The sequence below is a fragment of the Megalopta genalis genome, chromosome 6, assembly GCF_051020955.1.
Source record: "Megalopta genalis isolate 19385.01 chromosome 6, iyMegGena1_principal, whole genome shotgun sequence".
Lineage (NCBI taxonomy): Eukaryota > Metazoa > Arthropoda > Insecta > Hymenoptera > Halictidae > Megalopta > Megalopta genalis.
The window spans coordinates 17,401,944-17,421,896 of NC_135018.1; the positions used below are offsets into that span (position 1 = coordinate 17,401,944).

Below are 19,953 nucleotides of genomic sequence, written 5' to 3' on the forward strand. Positions count from 1 at the left end.
AAGAAAAAAATTGTACACATGACGCAACAAGACGTAGCGTGTTTTGACGAATGACGAGAGAGTCATGAGAGAATGAAAGATAGATAGATAGAGAAAGAGAGAAAGAGAGAGAGAGAGAGAGAGAGAGAGAGAGAGAGGGAGACAGGGAGGGGGAAATGTGCGCACATATGTCTCAGCATGGTCTCGAGGAACTCGCCAGAGGGTCTACCCTCTCCGGCACATGCGAATTGTGTAACAGGAGGATCGTAAAAATCCGAGAGCCGTCGTCACCCAGGATTTTTCAATGAATTTTCACACGAGGCGGTCTCTCCCCGGGGCTGGTCGCGTCCAATTAAATCTCAGTGGGAAACACGTGAACCCACTTTACCCTTCTAATTCCCTTATTCGACGGGGAATCGGAAAAATCGTCAATTTCCTTTATATCGCCGGCTCTCGAACACCAGCGACCATAATTGATTGATCGCTATTCTCTGGAAATGCTGGCTGACGCACCGCCAGATGAAGCTACGAATTATCCGTTTCGAAAATTCGACAAGTACACTGCAATTGGTATAGATCGGCGGATCTCCGTGCGAATTGGAAATTGTTTGCAACAATTAAGAGACACTGGAGCGAGATCGAACTTGTTTTTTCTTCTCCCTTTTAATTGCTTTAATAAATTGCATTCAAATGCTCGTATCTTTTTAGTCTCTCGTACGTTATTCAGTCATTTTTGTTGTTTGCACAAACGTGCAAAATCTGTGTGTCGTTTCTAGATAGAACTACAAACGGCGGAACGATTAAACGAGTTTCAAAATGCCGGCATCATCTTGATCGTGTTTAAATTATTACGAAGAAAAGAACATATTTTTATGTCGTTTTTCGGAGGGCGCTGAAAGTTTATGAAATACAAAGCAACAGTGATGACGTCAAAATAATTGAAGGATATCGCCTGTATGAATTCGTTTATAACAATGAAACGAAAGTAGCTTTCTGTTTACGAGCCATTTCTTGCAATGCGAATATTCCACGCAAGAAGATCGATTATCGATCGCTATCAATTTATGAAGTAGTTCCACTAATGTCGCAATTTCGCATGTAGAAATTCGTTTCGAATACGAAGCTACCAGAAAATTATAAAGAAAAATAGTAAAGATCGTCTGAAAATTGTCTAAAAAAAATTGAGACGCTGGCCTGTCAACGTCCCGTCTCCCAATCAATGTTTCAATCATCGAAAGAATCCCGAAACGGCGAAGGAAGCTGGGCGACCGCGACCGACTGTCGCGGCGGCTCTGTAATTATGCCACAATTGAGCGCCGCCTATGTGGTGTAACACAGTCGGATAAGCGGGGTAATGAGGGCGATAAAAATGCGTGGAGCATCTATTTTTAGAGTTTTTACCAGTTTCGTCACTAATGGGACACCCGTCACCACGCATTAAAGCGCACAGTACCGAAGAAAAATGACTAATAACCGAAAATCATCGTGTAAAAATCGTGAGATAAGTGTAAGTCGACGGGCTATGGTACTGTTAATCGAGAGCAACAATTCTAAGTACTCCACTTAACAGGGCTAAATTAATTCTAGATGTACCAGACGTGGCCGAATGATCAGCAGACCGCGGATTTTTATGCGAAATAAAGATTGTCTATATTAATTGCAAGAGCTAGGAGTCAAGTTCAAGATTGTTTTTGTGTTAAATAATTTTCATGAGTTGTAATTAACATAACAAAATTTATAGTTTATTTTAATTTTGTCACTCTATATAGTTTTCCCATGAACGCATAAAATCCGCAGTCCAATGATCATCGTTAGAGAGAGATTTTAGATGTTATAATTATTAGTAAATTGGGGATATTTGGTCAATATAAAAATTGTTTAATCACAACAGGCAGAAAATACATATCGCACTCGTGTTTTAATAGTTAACAAGTTTTCAATTTTCGATTGTTTCAAAGCGAAAATTATTGTTGTCAGATATGGAAAAAATACACAACATGATCATTAAATACACGTCAATATGCTTCTACTAGAACTTGTTCAATAAATTGATTGATTTATATGCATGCTGCTTTACAAGTCGATTAAAAAAAAACTTAATAATAAGTGTATTTTTCTAATTTATATAAATATAATAAAATCGGATCGTGTTATCGAGTGAAAATTATATGAAAATTCCTGAAAGAAAACTTCGGAACTGCCTCGAAAAATATCGAAAACGCTAACAACGGGTATTCTCTGTCGCTACTGATTAAGATAAATAACACAGTGTGCGTAATATTAGAGCATGCTTAAGCAGTTCGAAAGAGAAAATATTCTAATAAGGTTCAACAAAGGAAAGCTAAAAACTACCCCTAAGAATTAAGGAACGATAGCAATCACTACAATCTACCACTGCTAATAAAAACAAAACGTTCACTCAGTGTGACTCTAATAACAAATTACACCTGAACGATCAAAAAAGGAAAAAAATATTCTAGAATAGTTCCACGCGAGAGCACTATAAACTACCCTTAAAAATCGGCGCACTTCAGCAAAGCATTCTACAATAACTAATCGAAACAAACAATTCGACGTGCACCGATATCGGTGCACAAAATAATATGCACAGGTCAAAATTTAACGTTATTGCGAATGCTCGAAAAATTAAAAAGAAAAAACAATAAGAAACTACCCTACAAAACCGCATCTCCGCGTTCGATCGCTGATCAAAACGAACAGATGAAAAATCACGTCTGTCATCGAAGTTAGAGCAAAGTAAAAGAAAACTGTTACTACGTTACGTTCTATCGGTTCCAAAAAGAAGTAAACTCGATGAATTAAAAATATACACCGGCAGCCGACACGCTCGATCATAGTAAATGGAAACGAAAGGAGCAGCTCTCTGGAGCAGAGGTAAACAGAGAGAGAAAGAGAGAGAGAAAATTCAGCGGAAGCTCCCGGTGGGAAATATGAAAATGTTCACTAACCACGTGCGCCTGGTGGCCGTCATTCCCGAGGATGATGAGGGGCGGTGAGTCTGGCCCCGGGCAACGCGACGCAAGAAACCGGAAAACCCCTCTTCGACACTGATATACAGGAGACAACGCCGAGGAAGAAACAACACGCACCACCTTCGCAGTCGGGAGTCGGCCACTGACTGAACGTGACTCTGATTCTCTGGAACCGGGAGGAGGCTGCGTCGACCGGTCAGGGACCACGAGCCTGCGGCCTTCTGACACTCAAGTCACCGTCAATTTCTCCCCCTCCCGCCCCCTCGAGTCCCCACGGAACCCCCCTTTCTTCCCGGTTCCCTTCCGTCGTACTGTTGCGTTTCGTTTACACTCGGTCTTCCTCCTTTTTTTCTCTCTCTTTCTCTCTCTCTTTCTCTCTCTCTCTCTCTCTCTCTCCCTCTCTCCCTCTCCATCCCCACCTCCGTTTTGCATTCTTCATAAACAGACGGTCCTCTTCACGGGGAATTAGATCGCGCAGCGGTTACCGCGGCGCGGCGTCGCAACGAATTAGACGGCAAGAAAAAAGTCGTTTGTCAAAACGGGGCGAAAAAATTTAGGTCGCCGCCGAGAGCGTTTCTCGCAGAGGGTTTCCGCAGCCCTTTCGATTCCGGGGCAAAGAATTTTTTCAAACGATATTTTTGGCTCGCGCGCGCGCGAACCCCGCCGTGCACTAACTGTGATTAGTAGACCGCGGGGCCTTTTTACGCGAATTTTTATATTTTGGACCGCGGAGACCGGAGCGAGAAAATGTTTCTCTCGCTCCGCGAACGATTTCTTCCGGTGGAAATTACTTTCCGATTAAATATTGTCGTATCTCGAAGCGTCGTGTACGCTGCTTCGATTCCGGTACGATGTCGATCCACGCGGAACACCGTTTATCCCGCTGATTAGGAATGATTTCATCTACCACTGCAACCGAGCAACCGTGCTCTATTGCGAAATAAAGAGATCGATTTTAGTCATTTCTTCTAGGAAAGCGTCTCTATAATATTGATAGTTGTGAGATGGGAATTCCCAAGAAACTCGTTTGAATCATCTGGACGCTTTGAATTTATCTTATAAACCTGGACGATGTTCGTTATTGCTGAGGAACGGCGAAATTCCTGTAGAATTCTACTTTCTTGGATAATAAAATTATAGATTGCTCTGTACATAAAAATATCTGCTGTGATAGCCATAAAAATCTAACGACTGCATTGTTATTCAACGTTGTACAAATTTTAGATATTCGCGCAACGATTAAAAAGTGAGCAAAATCAATATTCGTAATTTTGTTGATTTTATATTACAAGATAGTCGAAGTCGTGTTTAGCTGGAATTATTACAGCAAGAGATAAGTTACTGTTATTATTACTATAGTGTTATATATTATATTACTATAGTAGCTTATAAGCTACTATTATTATTACTATAGTAGCTTATAAGCTACTGTTATTATTACTATAGTGTTATATATTATATTACTATAGTAGCTTATAAGCTACTGTTATTATTACTATAGTGTTATATATTATATTACTATAGTAGCTTATAAGCTACTGTTATTATTACTATAGTGTTATATATTATATTACTATAGTAGCTTATAAGCTACTGTTATTATTACTATAGTGTTATATATTATATTACTATAGTAGCTTATAAGCTACTATTATTATTACTATAGTATTACATATTATATTACTATAGTAGCTTATAAGCTACTATTATTATTACTATATATTATATTATTATTATACTATATAGTATTATATATTATATTACTATAGTAGCTTATAAGCCACTATTATTATTACTATATATTATATTATTATTATACTATATAGTATTATATAGTATTATATATATAGTATTATATATTATATTACTATAGTAGCTCATAAGCTACTAAATCTAACGAATGCATTGTTATTCAACGTTGTACAAATTTCAGATATTCGCGCAACGATTAAAAAGTGAGCAAAATCAATATTCGTAATTTTGTTGATTTTATATATTACAAGATAGTCAATGTCGTGTTTAGCTGGAATTATTGCAGCAAGAGAAAGATTTGACACTGCACTGTGAGGTTTTTAGAACGTTTTGCACTCGTGCGTGACAGAGCGGATGCTGCGCGTATGATTTTAGGACCATTTATTTTTCTTTTCGCACGGAAGAGTCTGATTATTTTCCAGGAACAGCGTCGATTGGAAACGAGCGTTTCTTTGTTTGTTTCAATGTTTCCAAATTCCGGTAATGCAATCTTTTTAATACAAACATCTGGCGAGTTTGCTTTCTAGACAGCAGCAGAGGTAGAGAGTTGGATTTTGTCTCCGAAAAATCGCGTTTTTCTGCGCTGATTTGTCAACCGCGAGCCATTAGAAACGGCAATAAATTAATTGCAATGCATAGCGGTAATTCTAAACAGAGTATAACAGTGGCACAGTTTGGCGCACGTTCACGGACGAATTGTGAACAACAGCTATAAATTCAAGGGACTCGTTCATCCATTCATTCAGTCGGTGGAGAAGCTCTCTCTCTCTCTCACACACACACACTCTGAAACTCTACTTCATACTGCTCACCGAAACTTTGTCCCTTAATTTATATATTATAACGTTCCCTGCAAAATATCGGCGGACCTGACGCGAATATTATACCAATTTCCAGAGTACATCATTCGGTGAGCGTACACCCCCGTCGAAAAGTATTGGGACATTTATTTAGAAAAATTAAATCAATTTGAGAAATCGATAGGAAATTCTTGTAATTACTTCAATTTATTTCAAACTTGATTGTACGATGCTGCAACAAGTGGATTGCGTGTATTTAACAGTATAACAAAAATAACGTCGATTTTATAAAAGAGAAGAATTAAAGAATTAAAGTTACTTCTCGGCAATACATCCGCCGGGTTTTTTTTTATCATTTCTTGGACTATAATTTCGGCATCCTTTTTATTAGTTCGCTTGTTCCTATTTGGTACCATGTACCATATTTTCTACTATGTTCCACATGCATTTAGAGAATGCGTCGGGAAACGATGCGTGTCTTAACGAGCGAGAAGTATGGAATAAGCTCGGCATACGTTTTCGATTAACAGAATGCAATGAATGACGAGTCCCAATGTAATACGAGTAGGAAATGATACTTAAGCATTCAGCGTTCGTCGTACACTACTGGGAGATTAGAAGTGAATACTGATAGCGTTCTCGGACTGCAGAATATACGAAAGAAAATTTCTACGTAAACAGCGGATTGTAACTCTTTAAGTACTCGCTTTCTGAATCGTATCCTACCGGAACGGTTTGAAAAGAAAATTGCCACGGAGTTCCGAAACTGTGCAACGTTCGGCTAAGAATCGCTACAGAATTCGCAGCTTGCGAAGACGTCCACGGTCTCGAAAACGAATTATACATACATGTATTAGGTCTACCGGAAAGTTCTGTCCGATAGTGTCACTCTTCAAGTTTCAATCCATATGCACGTGTTGATTTGAGACATGTATGACTATCTCTCTCTATCATTGCATTTACACACATGTACTCCCCTAAATAAACTGAAACAGATGGTAGAGAAAATATTTCGGAAGCAATTTTTCGAAAAATACGAACAAGTTCTTGTTATCCCGAAATAACTAAAATATTCATCGGTGTGAAGAGAAATTGCATTTCTAAACTAACTTTTGGGTTATTCGATTGTTGGGGACAACGTTTCGTTCTCGCAAATATCTTATTTTATTCTTTTTTTATAAAATAAATTGCTTTTATATATTTTTTGACTCTAGCATCGATATTGCAGAGAATCGAATTCTTTACGTATGTTTATTCTACCGGTCAAATATCGCCAACAAAGGGCTAGCTTTTCGTTTCTATTTCAAAGAAATAAATCGCTTTTGTATTTAGTAAATTCTATATAAAATCGCGATAACGAAATTGACACGATTTTATGGCGTAAGATGTTCATGAAACCGGGCAATAATCGAAGAATTCGAGTCACTTAAAAAACGTGTACGTTACACTTGTATTCTTCTGCTCGTCTTGTACAGTTGGTTCGATAAATTTGAAAATTGTTCGCTCGGTGTTTGTATGTATTAGGTCTACCGGAAAATTCTGTCCGATAGTGTCACTTCAAGTTTCAATCCATATGCACATGTTGATTTGAGACATGTATGACTATCTCTCTTTATCATTGCATTTACGCACATGTACTCTCCTAAATAAACTGTAACAAAGATGTCTCATGTCATTATTAAGTGAGACGCGATCGTGAAAACATGGCTACCGATGATAATGCCAGGCCACATGCTGCTTTGGCGACTCGTCAGAAAATCGCAGAGCTAGGCTGGGAAATTCTGTCGCATCCACCATACTCCTCGGACCTAGCACCCTCCGATTATCACTTGTTTCTCTCTTTGCAAAACTTTTTACAGGAACAAAAATTCAAAACTGAAGCCGATGTCAACCAAGCACTAGTCGAGTTCTTCGCCTCTGAAAATAAATCATTTTTAAAAAATGCCATTTACAAGTTGCCATCGCGCTGGCAAGAAGTCATAAGTAAAGATGGAAAGTATATTCTACAATAAATATTATGAAATGTATGAAAATTGTGTTATATTTCAATTCAAAAACGGACAGAACTTTCCGATAGACCTAATATATTGAGGAAAATCGCCGAGCACGGATGTCACCGAACCGATCTCAAGCGGCCCACCGATCAAAAATGAGCACGCCTCTGTCCCTAATTTATACTCCGAAACAGCGGCGCGTCGCAGTAACCGTTTCGTAAACATTTAATTCCGCGACGTGTCCGAGCAACAGAAATTCCCATCGACCTCCAGAGGGGGCCCCTTAAATCATCGTTTCGTAAACGTTTCATAAAATCGGCGCACGTGTCCGATCGAAATCCCAGGTGCCGGCGGAGAGGGGAAGGGTGTCGGAGGGTGAGGAGGATATCGTCCTGATCGTTTCTGACCCAGTGTGCATCGCGAGCCGCGTTCAAGGCCGAGTCAGCCGAGACAGGAAGAGCAATGGGTTCTGGAAATTCATTCAGCCGCTCATTCACTCGTCCCCGGGCGGGTCTTAATGAAAAGTGAGCCGGCGATTTACGAGCGATCGGCCGATGCACGCCGCTCGGCGAGCAGCTGATGAATAATGTAAAGCGTGATCCGAGGATGGCCCGTTAATAGTAACGAGCGACATTATTCCCCGCGATGGAATACGCAAACGACTCGACGCGACCGGCAGAAGAAGCGACGACGAAGACGCTTCAGACGCTCCGTAGACCGTGACCTTAAACGACGAAGCCTACCCGGACGGTCGAATGACCGCTTTTCGAACTTTCAGCGAGTACTTTTTCAAATTCAATTATTTTCGCTTCCCCTTCGACTTGCTGCGCGAACTTTTCTATCGGACAGGCAGGCCGGTTCGCCAGACATCGCCGCCTCGATTTTCGTCATTACAGTAGAATTCCATTTGTACGAACTCGGCGGAAAACGATCGGTTCCATGCAATACGAGTCCGCTGTTTATCCCCGCTACTTAAAACGTTTCGTTCAATATAACCAGAGTTCGCGTTCAGATAAGCGGATTTGAACGAACGTGCTAAAGAAAACGTGCCGAATATCAACATTTGTTTACGTTCGCAATACACAAGATGTTCACACGGTTGCAGGAACGCTCGACAGACAGACAATAGAAGTTCGCTCGATCGGGCATTGCCCAAAATTTCGTTCCAACCGCATTATTATACGCAGCTACAAATGGTTGTATACAAGTTCTCCCTAATTGACGCTCAGATTGCGCACAAAAATGGACAATTTGGGAAGAGGAGACACGATTATTCGATCCTTGCGGCTCGTTTATATAGTTGTTGACGATCGGTAAAGTTTTCGTCAAAAAGGTTCGCCATTCGAGCGTTAATATCTAAAAACCATTGGTTGAAGAGACGCTTTAATTTTAACGTTGTTACGAAATCGCGACTCCCTTGACAATGTCGAGTCGCCTCGGAAAGAATTCTTGAAAATGTTTGACGCAACTTGGACGGCGATTTTGACACTTCGACTTAAGGTGGACCGTGGTTCGGCCACGCGGGGGCTAAACCACGAATGCCACTTTCGCGCGTGTGCCCATGGACCACCCTCCCGCGTTCCAGCGCCGATCCTCTCCGCGATTACGAACCCTCTCGTCGATCGCGCGCCGCTAGGAGGAGAGTTCGAGCGAGCATCGCGGCTCCACGGAAACGCCGGGACGACACGCGGATTTCGAGGCAGCGGCTGGAAGTTTTAACGATAAGATTTAATGGCGACGGGGCCACGAACTCTCCCGGCCGGCGTAAATCGTTTTAACAACTATGAACACCCGACGAATTGTTCGCCGCGCGCTGGCTCTCGCTTCTTCTTCTTCTTCTTCTTCGTTCGTCCCTTCTTCTTCTCAGGCTTTCCTCCGTTCTCTTCGATCGTCCTTTTTCTCCCGACGAGCGGCCTCGCACCGCCTGCGAAACTCGATTTCAAGCGACGTCGTAACGAGTTCCGATTCGTCCCGGCGCGACGCCGATATGCTCGATCTCGGACCGACCGGTCTCCTTCGCGCGTGGGTCGCGCGATTTTTGGTCGATTTTCGGCCACGGGGTGTCCCAAAAGTCGCCCGCAATCGGGAAATCAAGTAAATGTTTCCTTAGCGCGAATGCGATCCGCGGCTTCGTTTACGAGTTATTAACGAGAAACAGTGGCCAATGAGAGGCGAGATCGGCTGGCGCGAGGCGACCGAGGGTGACTGGCTTCGTGTGCTGGTTGGCTGGGCCGCCTCGCGTCAGCCGAGCTCATCTCTCATTGGTCACTGTTTTTCGTTAATAACTCGTAAACGAAGCCACGGATTGCATTTTCGCTAAGGAAAAAGTTGCTTCAAATGGCCTCAGGAATCACCCCTTTCCGTGTGTTAACATAATTATGGAACGAGAAACAGTGACCAATGAGAAACGAGATCGGCTGGCGCGAGGCGGCCCAGCCAATCAGCGGAACTCGTTGGCTCTCGCTTCTCATTATTGATCAGTTTTTTTTCGTAAAACACGGTTGTTAACTCGTAAACAAAGCATTCGCGCTAAGGGAAAAGTTACTTCGAATGACCTCGAGAACCTCTCATTTCCCGATTGACTTTCGAGACACCTGTAGAAGCGTCAGACACCAACTTTTCAAAGTATACAATTTTAAGATCTCCAGCAGATTGGATGGGCATGTTGGCGAATTGGTGAGAGTAAACTATGTTTCTTGATCTCCGGTCGAACCGAGGCTCTCCTGATACAGTTTTTCTAATTTTTTAATGACCCGAATTATTCTGCTGTTTAGAGTACATTCTGGCACGCGAGATGCTGTGCGTCTTAGCATATTCGATAAAGCTGGAATATCTGACGTGTAACTGAGAGCTACTTCTTTAGAGATGCGTTTACCAAAGGAGTCCTTAAGAAATTGTGCTAGTTCGTCGAGACTAAGTGGAAACCTCCGGTTGCCGTTGGTATTGAGAATTGTATTAGCGGTCAAATAAGTTTGGATTTCTTCTTGCGAAAGCGGCGTTCCGATCACCAGCCTTTTCTTCCTGGCGTGGGTGGCTCGTTTTTGGGCGGTGTCATCGGTGCCAGGTTCGGATGGCGAGCTTGTTTCTTTTTGTGCATCCGATATAGCAGATAAAGTAACACTGGGAAAGTCCTTTATCGCCGATCGGAACAGGGAAGTCAGGTTAAATTGGTTGCGGGGAGAGAAAGAGACGTTCGGATTTAGTAGAGTTAGATGAACGAGAAGCATCGGTTAGTATACTCGGCAGCTGTTGTAAAGTTTGCTGGTCAGATTCAGTGTTTTCGCAGTTTTTGGCTAGATGGCTCTTTCCTCTTTACACAGAAAGCACGCGAGCTTTTGATTAGAAAAATATATCCGGTATGCTGTGTTATCACGAGCGATCTGCATTGACTCCGGTATCTTAGCTAGGTCATCTGGATTTATGTGCACCCGCCTGCGAAAACTCATGACACGCGCATACCTAGGATCATTTATACCTGCATTTATGAAAGACAGTTGCGATACCGGCCTCACGCCACGTTCCACGTTCGTACACATTCGAAATAATAACACGAGTTGCTTCGGATACTAATGGCCTAAGAGCAAGTGCGTGAACAATGGTTATCGTTGTGTTAACGATATATATATATATACTATATATATATTATATTATATTATTATTATAATATATATTATATATTATATTATATTATTATTATAATATATATTATATATTATATTATATTATTATTATTATTATATATATTATATATTATATTATATTATTATTATTATATATATTATATATTATATTATATTAAACTATTATTATATTATATTATATATATAGCTCGAAATTCTCGAGGCGAAACGAATATTTTAATTCGAATATTATAATTCGACCAATGGAGATAATGTATTCTTTGATAGCATCGGGTAACGGTCGCTTGTTCCTTTTTTTTAGAAATTGATCTTGTTCGGCCATTGCTGCATATGAAACTTTGTTGGTATCGGAGCTGTTTTCGCGAAATCCATGGTTGAGACAGAACTTTGCGAGTGGGCGTTCCTGCTGTCAGAAACGCTCGTTCAGAGAATGCGGTAGAATAAAGAAATTACGCTATCGCTTGTTCGCAACGAACGAGAGTAAATTACACGTATAAATTCAACCTATGAGACACAACCCTGACATAAACACCGATCCGTCTAGGTCGAGGGTTCGACGAAGATCCACTTAATAATGATCTAAGTTATATTATTCCGTCCGAACATAGTTAACCAAAAATGAACAATTTGGCAGAACTTTGTGTAAACATTTCACGCGATTCAAAGCCTAAATGTCAAAACCGTAACGATCGTGCTGTCTCTCGAAAAATCTGTAACAAATAATTCGCTTCGAGGTAACAGCTCGAAGGATTACACAACGTCCTGTTACATCGGAAGCAATTTGCTGCTGTGCGATTAAAATTGTTTACAAAAGAATTTCTCTAAACGACCCCCCGATCGACGAGGACCAGAACATAAGCGCTTCTAAGTAACAGAAACTCCCGCCGCTTGCATTCACAGCACCGCGATTTCGGGAATGATCGTACACGAGATGCGCTCTATCGAAGCAGTCTCGAAGTGTCTACGAAAATCGCGGAAACAAATCGTGCCACGCGACAAGAACAACTTACTACAAAAGGTTACCGGTTGACAAAGTCGACGCGAACCAAGCGCGTCCCCGCGAATCGCAACAAATCCGGCCCTTTCTTTAACCAGCCTTTCCAAAACCGTTCGCTCTAATCGTCCCGAAGCCTGCTCGGACAACCGTGTCCTCCGTGTCGAGTAACGCACAAGCAGCCACGGATAAGATCGAAAAAAAAAGAAAGAAGGGATTGGGACTAACCATGTGCATCGACGGCGCATCTTGACGGACGTCGGCTCCCGGCGCGGGGATCCTCGTGTCGAACGAATGGATCTCCTGATTTATCCTGTGATTCACGGGCGTAGAGGTTGATCCAGGATCGAGGGGGACAAGAAGACGGACACAGACTCCCGAGGTCCTAGCGGAAGGACGCGCGCGTGCAGCTCACGAGAGAAAACTGACCGAAAGAAGCGCGGAACACGGAGAGAGAACCGAACCCCCGATACCGAGCCTCTTTCGTGTCGACGAGAGGGAAAGAGGGAGCTCGGAGAGCGGGAAAGAGAGCGAGAGAGAGAAAGAGAGAGAGTGATGCTAGAGAGGAGAGGGGCATCGAGACGTGGGAGAAACAGGGACAGAGAGGAGCACGGACGCGGAGGACCGATGGGACGAACGCGGGACGGAAACCAGCGAGAGGGTGGCGAACCGAAAGAGAAGAGAAAGAGCCGGGGTAGGGGGAGACGGATCTTGGTGGGGACTTGTTACTCATTCATACTCAAACGCCTCCGCAAATTGTGGCCACCGTCGCCGATGCTTCGCCACGGTGCTCGAATTCCGAATGCTGATTAACGACCCCTATGCCTGCCGGGATGAACCGCGACGAGCCCCGGCTGACTGGCCTCTTAACCCTGTAGGCCTCGAACGACCAGGTAAGTCGACGTTTTAATTTATAATCGGAGATCTCGAAAATACTGCAAAATTTTGCAAAAATACTGCAATTTTTCAGGATGGAGAAACGATCGCCTGATCTTGATCTCTTACGTTCCGAACAACAGCGAGATAAGACGATTAGTTTTATTTGTAGTCGAAGATGCAACAAATACGGTAAATGACAGATCACAATTTTGCCAGGAGAAAGATACACGATTCTTTAATTTGAACGTTCGTATCTGACCTCTTAATCGTGTAAATTCCAAACGGTGAAACGAGACGACTTTTCGATTTCTAATTAAAAATGTGGGAAATAGTGTAAACGATCGAACTCAAATTTTCACGAAGGGAGAATAAAAAGTTCTTTAGTTCTTTGTTTCGACTAGATCGAAAGCTCATTGCGGAAAACGTTGTAACCGCTGATCTTGATCTTGTACGTTCCGAACAACAGCGAGATAAGACGATTAGTTTTATTCGTAGTCGAAGATGCAACAAATACGGTAAATGACAGATCACTATTTTTCCTGACGAAAGATACACGATTCTTTAATTTGAACGTTCGTATCTGACCTCTTAATCGTGTAAATTCCAAACGGTGAAACGAGACGACTTTTCGATTTCTAATTAACACGTTCCGTGCCGAGCTTTTTTTACTCGAATCTTCACACTTTGATATTTTACCAAAAATTGATGTATTACGTGCAATTACTAATTCTCGTACACATAACAACGTAACAAAAACTTATCAACGCCCATTCTTGCGGTGGAAATTGATTCTTCGGTTCTAAATTTCTTGTAAACAATTTGTTCAGTTCACTAAGTAAACATGCAAGCGTGTACCATCGATGGTACACGTGGCACGGAACGTGTTAAAAATGTGGGAAATACTGTAAACGATCGAACTCAAATTTTCACGAAGGGAAAAAAAAAGTTCTTTAGTTCTTTAGTTCTTCTTGTAACTGTTGAACGTCGAATATTTCAGCCGAGAAACAAGAATATTGTTACTTCAACCCCGAAACTGAGAAATATGTTAAAACGTTGCAAATGATTTTCAAATGAGAACTTTGGATTCGCAGAGGCGGATCGACCGAACTGTACGTTTTATTGTGCGAGTAGAGAAACGCAACGAGAGGAATAAACACGATAGAATCCTGTTGCGTTTGCTTTGGGAATGTTTAATGAAACAATCACAAAAAATAATATAACAGACACGTGCCGCGGCAATCGAAATTCGATAACGCGAGTATATGGAAAATATTTTTATTGTAAATTGAACGATCTCTGTGAACGGCTCGACTTCCTCGTCAAACATTGCAGCGTGAACTAATGATGCATAGATAGAATAAACCGCAACTGCGAATTTTTCGAGCAGTATAAACTAATAGTGCATAGATAGAATGAAGCGCAACGGCGAATTTTTCGGGCAGCGTAAACTAATAGTGCATAGATAGAATAAAGCGCAACGGCGAATTTTTCGGGCAGCGTGTTAGAATGCAAATTATTATCGGAATGTTATCGTCGAAATGGATCGATCTGCGCGAGTTTATTAGCGAAATTTACCGTCGAGAGAGTATCAGGAATTTATATACATAGATGTTGACTTTAACCGAACGTAAAACAACCGAAAGAACGTTATAATCGTGCTATCAGAGTATTGCTCACGTCCCCGGAAATCAGTGGACCCGATTAGCAGACGGCCGTTTGTTAATTAACGCCCGGTGTGGTCGCGTGAACAATACGTGTCAAATGCGCAATTCGATTTCCCACACAGATCGGATAATACGTTCGGGCAGATGCGCTCTATCCGTGCCAACATGCGCCTTTTATTAATCGACATTTCGTTTTGTTAATTACGCATCATGGCGGGATTGTCGCGATCGGAATAATTAGTATTACGCCGTGGCACAGGTGTTCCGCGAGTAATCCTGCTTTACTGTTTACCGAAACCTTAATTGGGAAAAATTATACAAATATTTTTCAACCATTCCTAATACAGGAAAACAATGAAATATGTTCGATTGTTCAATTTGGATACTACTTAACCCATACGGTTACAGATAATGTTTTATTTATTTATAAAATTTATTAGCTAGTATAGTTAATTATAGTATTTATTAGTTTATCTATCTTATGTAGTATTTAATAAGTGTATTTGCAAATTTATTAATTACGAAGAAGCGCGTAATTTTAGACGAAAAAAAAGCCTGACAATTTTCTTATAAATAACAGTTAAACGGAGGATCTTCGTGCGAATTCCTATTTTCATAAATTACTTTATAAAAATTAGAACGAAGAAAAATGTTCTGTTAACAACGAAAAGTTATTACCTTATGATAACTTGTTTATTTATGAATGCAACAGCTACTGTTATCGAACGATTTATTAAACCTGCTCGAGGTTTAAAAGAATATTTCAAATGCAAAAACTGAAGGGTTAAAGTCGATAATTATTTATTTACTGGCAGCCCCTGATTTCGCAACTAATTGAAATCTTGCAATAAAATCCGTCCTAGATTTAATTAAAGGATAATGTCGTCGAATGAAATTTACTTAATTAAATCTACCGTCAGATTCGACGGAAACTAATTTGTGAGTAAGCTAACGTTGATATTTCATCGTGCGACGTGTATTTCATTTATTCGCCTATCGCACGCGTAAATTGTTAAGATACAATTTATTTATCGCAGATAGAAATATTTTTATGCGATGTTTCATCACCGAAATATGTATTTATGATTTTTATGCGATATTTCATGAATGAAATATTTATTAAGTATAACAGTAGAAGACAGTAGAAAAGAAATTAATTTCAAAAATTCGAAAATGCTTGTAAATATAAATATATCTTATGTATACATAAAAAGGTCTTTTATAAAAAGTGTAAATATCTTTTATAATTATTAGAATGGGTAACGACGATATTCTGACCACTTTTAAAGCGCAAGAATCAGAGCGAACGGTCTAAAAGAATGAAAAGATTTTTGCAAAAATCGATGCTGGTTGGAACGACGAAGTATTTTTCCAGCTTTTAACCTGGCTCGCAACGAAATTGTAAACAATGCGTTTTGTAAATAGCTCGACTACAATGCCTGTAGCTTGCCGCTATGTTAACCGATTTCGATGCAATTTTCAGTACGCACAGAAGTTAGCTCGATCCATAAAAAGCGTTGTTTAAATAGCGTGTTGTAGACTAGGATAAAAAAGGTTGGAAAAAAGTTGCTTTTCTTCATAATCGTTTGAACCAAATAATTGTCTTCATATGCATTGTTTCGCACTTCTTTTGTCTTCGCATCGATTTACAACAGTCTACAGGGTGTCCGAAAAATGTCTCACAATCCAGAAATGGCGGGTTCCTCGGATCATTTGAAGCAACTTCTTCCTTTACAAAAATGTTCTCCGAGGCACCGTTAACGAGTTATTAACGAAAAACAGTGACCAATAAGAATCGAGTACGGCTGACGCGAGGCGGCCCAGCCAACCAGCGCGCGAAGCCCAGTTCCGCTCATTGGCTCGGTCGCCTCGCGCCAGCCGAGCTCGCCTCTCATTGGTCACTGTTTTTCATTGATAACTCGTCAACGGTGCGTCGGAAAACATTTTTGTAAAGGAAAAAGTTGCTTCGAATGACCCGAGGAAGCCGCCACTTTCGGATTGCGAGACATTTTTGGGACACCCTGTATATACAGTATCAAACTCTGTACAGTACACATCAGACTCTGCCGTCCAAAGAAATATCCTCGCGCAGAATTCAGCCGTACCTAAAAGGTTAAGCAATACTATTGAATCGGCTCGAATCGATCGTCAGGATCTCGTTGAATTCCGGCCATTGCCACCTATTCTGTGGTCCACGAAATTCTAGAATCCGGAATTATTTTAGCAATTCGGCCGTTTGAAATAAGCCACGTGCCTCTTGATCTCGAATCCTTCCGGCCCTTCGCCTCCCTCCCTCCGTCGCTCCGCCAAACCCATTGACGGATTCGGCCCCCGATGACAAATTACGTCGCATGTGCGACTAACTGATAACGCCCGCAATTTTCTGCGGTTCCCGCGTACCGGCCAGCCAACGGTGGCTGATTAGCATTAACGATGCCCAGTTAATTGGCCCGCGCCAATTGCCGGGCCGTTCTCAGGATTTTGTTACATCCGCGGCATTCGATCGCGTGGATCCCGATTTCATCGTTTGATAAGCTCGATCGTTGGCCCGCGAGCTCTCAAGTTTCATTGCCGGTCTATTCGTTATATTTATCCGCGAAATATTTGCCCGCCGTTCCTGTTTACACACCGGCCGACGTAATTGTGCTGTTTGCCGGCCGGGTCGAACGGTCATCGATTTTCAATTCGATCAGTTCAATAGATTTCGAAAGGAACAGTTGTTTGGCTCGATAATTTACTTGCCAAGAGCCGTTCCGTCAACATTTTATATTTAACCCTTTTAGTGCCGAACGAAACACGGGCGTCTATGCGAAGATCACCGGACGAATTTAACGAATTTACTATGGTTTAGGAAAAAGCCCATCAAAACCAAACTAAGAATAATATTTAAAAAATTCAAAACGCAGCGTATAGGGGAAGAATGGGAGAGTAATGTAACGGCGATCGTATTTCAATACTTATTGAAAATTATATGAATAACAGCAATATAGACAATAATAAAAAACATAGAAACAAGTTTCTCTTTTGCAAGCAATATTTTCACTGATCAGCGTTTTATCAATGTTATGTAGGTCACGTGGTATAATATAGAAGTACTTCATTTTCAGTAATTTTTAATAAAAAAAAATACAAATTGTATTTTTATCAAAACGTTGACGGTTTTCGAACACTGACTGCTCTTTAGAAGGGTCAATAAAGACTGAAAGAAAGATCTTAGTCTCGCCGTGTCGATGCACAGCGTGTCACTTGAGCTGTCTAATAACTATCATACAATTGTGAAGATTGCGATTACGGTCCCAAAAAACTATATATCGAGAGATATCCCGTGTCCCGTTTCTACCTTATCGCTCCGACATACAGGATGTCCGAAAAATGACTCGCAATCCGCAAATGGCGGGTTCCTCGGATCATTTGAAGCAGCTTCTTCCTTTACAAAAATGTTCTCCGAGGCACCGTTGACGAGTTATTGACGAAAAACAGTGACCAATAAGAATCGAGTACGGTTGACGCGAGGCGGCCCAGCCAGCCAGCGCACGAAGCCCAGTTCCACTCATTGGCTCGGTCGCCTCGCGCCAGCCGAGCTCGCCTCTCATTGGTCACTGTTTCTCGTTAATAACTCGTTAACGGTGCCTCGGAGAAAATTTTTGTAAAGGAAAAAGTTGCTTCAAATGACCCGAGGAATCCACCACTTTCGGATTGCGAGACATTTTTGGAACACCCTGTATAGAGAGCCTCGGCACTGATCAGCATAAGATATAACAAAAAAATCTAATAAACATTTCTCTTTCATCATCATTGTGTTGCATCGAATTTGAAGTATTTTAACGTTTTATAAAGTTATTTTGAGATACAGATCTCTTGTTATGCGTATAATAAGACGCCAACGCGCATGCGCAACGATATATCGTCGTTGGCACTTTTCGCTAGTGTACCAAATGACGATATATCGTCGTTCGGCACTAAAAGGGTTAAATCGACAAATCATCGATGTCTCAATTTCCTCGAATAGCTTCGACCGATAATATTAAAAATTTTGTAAAACTTCGATCACTCTACAAAATACGGGTGTCGAAGAAATAAATTATTATGCGGAGCAATGAATCTTTTGGCTCCGTGGAATCTGGCCTGCTTTTAACGATTCTAGATTGAGACAATTCTAAGAGCAATTCGTTCGCGAGTTAACGCATCGAATGTTGGTTAAATAAATGATGGAGCAGAGTAATCGCGTATCAGAAAAAGAGAGCAATGGTCGGCGAGTGAACAGATACAAGATTTAATGATGACAATATTCGCGGCGAAAGAACTGCGATAGAATAATTTGGTTATAGTGTTTGAAACTGTGGTATGAGACAGGTTTCGATAATGTAAAACCGAAAGCTGAGGAATCAACGTTGCGAGGCGCGTATACAAATTTCTTTCGATGCAGCCTAAATTAATTTACATGTGGAAGAAGTGCCTGATAGAGAGAGAGAGAGAGAGATGAAAATATTTTTTCTGTAAACATCGCTCTAACGCGTTGCCATCGGGAGAGTATCGGGGTTAATGAACCTTAAGCTCGTCAATCAGGGTATTAAAAGGCGTTGTTACCTAAACGTGTAAACACACCGACAGTTGGATATTGCATGCGCTGTGATCGTTGGTTTTACGATCGATGGATTGATGGGAAAGGCATGCTAGAGCATCAAAAATTTGAAAGAATGTCAAAAACCTATTCAACTCGAAACGCAATACCATTTTCACGAATTGAATATCACTTTCTGTATTTAGTTCGTCCGTTCTCGACGAACAAATGAGCCAGCAACGTGCTCAAAATTTTGTTTACCGTTAGAGTTGCGTTTAAAGTACAACGCAAACGTTGATAAACTGAGAATCCTATATATCTGTTACAATTTTGTTGCACATCGTCGACGAGCAACGTGCTCCAATATGTTTAAAGTGTATTATTTTTGTATTCGCTCGAACTCTTTCACGCGAATTCATGAGTCTTGGCTCTCATAACTCGAGGCAAAGTGTTTGGAACCACAGTGTCGTTCCGACAGATTGTATAAACATTGGGAAAGAAATTGGTCGTAATCAAATAAACAAACATTTCACAGAAGGTACCTAGGAACGAACGTGATCTCATTCGTGGACCTCGCGGTAGCAGCAGCGGACCTCTCTGTATTTATTTAAATAGGGTGCAGATATTTCCGTGAACAGCTCGCTTCGGGTTCCACGTTTGTAACTTTGTTGGGGGTATACCAGATACATTCTCTTC

The 19,953-nt window shown here is 41.2% G+C and overlaps 1 protein-coding gene across 2 annotated transcripts in view; it reads right to left on the reverse strand.

The window, feature by feature from the left end:
- Ppn (proteoglycan-like sulfated glycoprotein papilin) overlaps positions 1 to 12,588 on the reverse strand; it is a 309,416-nt gene extending 296,828 nt beyond the window's left edge. Inside the window, exon 1 of one of the 2 annotated variants that reach the window (XM_076523052.1) lies at positions 12,382 to 12,588. In XM_076523052.1, coding sequence (XP_076379167.1) covers positions 12,382 to 12,401 — 20 coding nt within the window. In that variant the 5' untranslated portion in view covers positions 12,402 to 12,588. Of the gene's footprint in view, positions 1 to 2,948; positions 3,154 to 12,381 lie in introns of those variants that run through there. The other variant, XM_076523051.1, reaches the window with a different exon arrangement.
- Between the last annotated feature and the right edge of the window lie 7,365 nt (positions 12,589 to 19,953).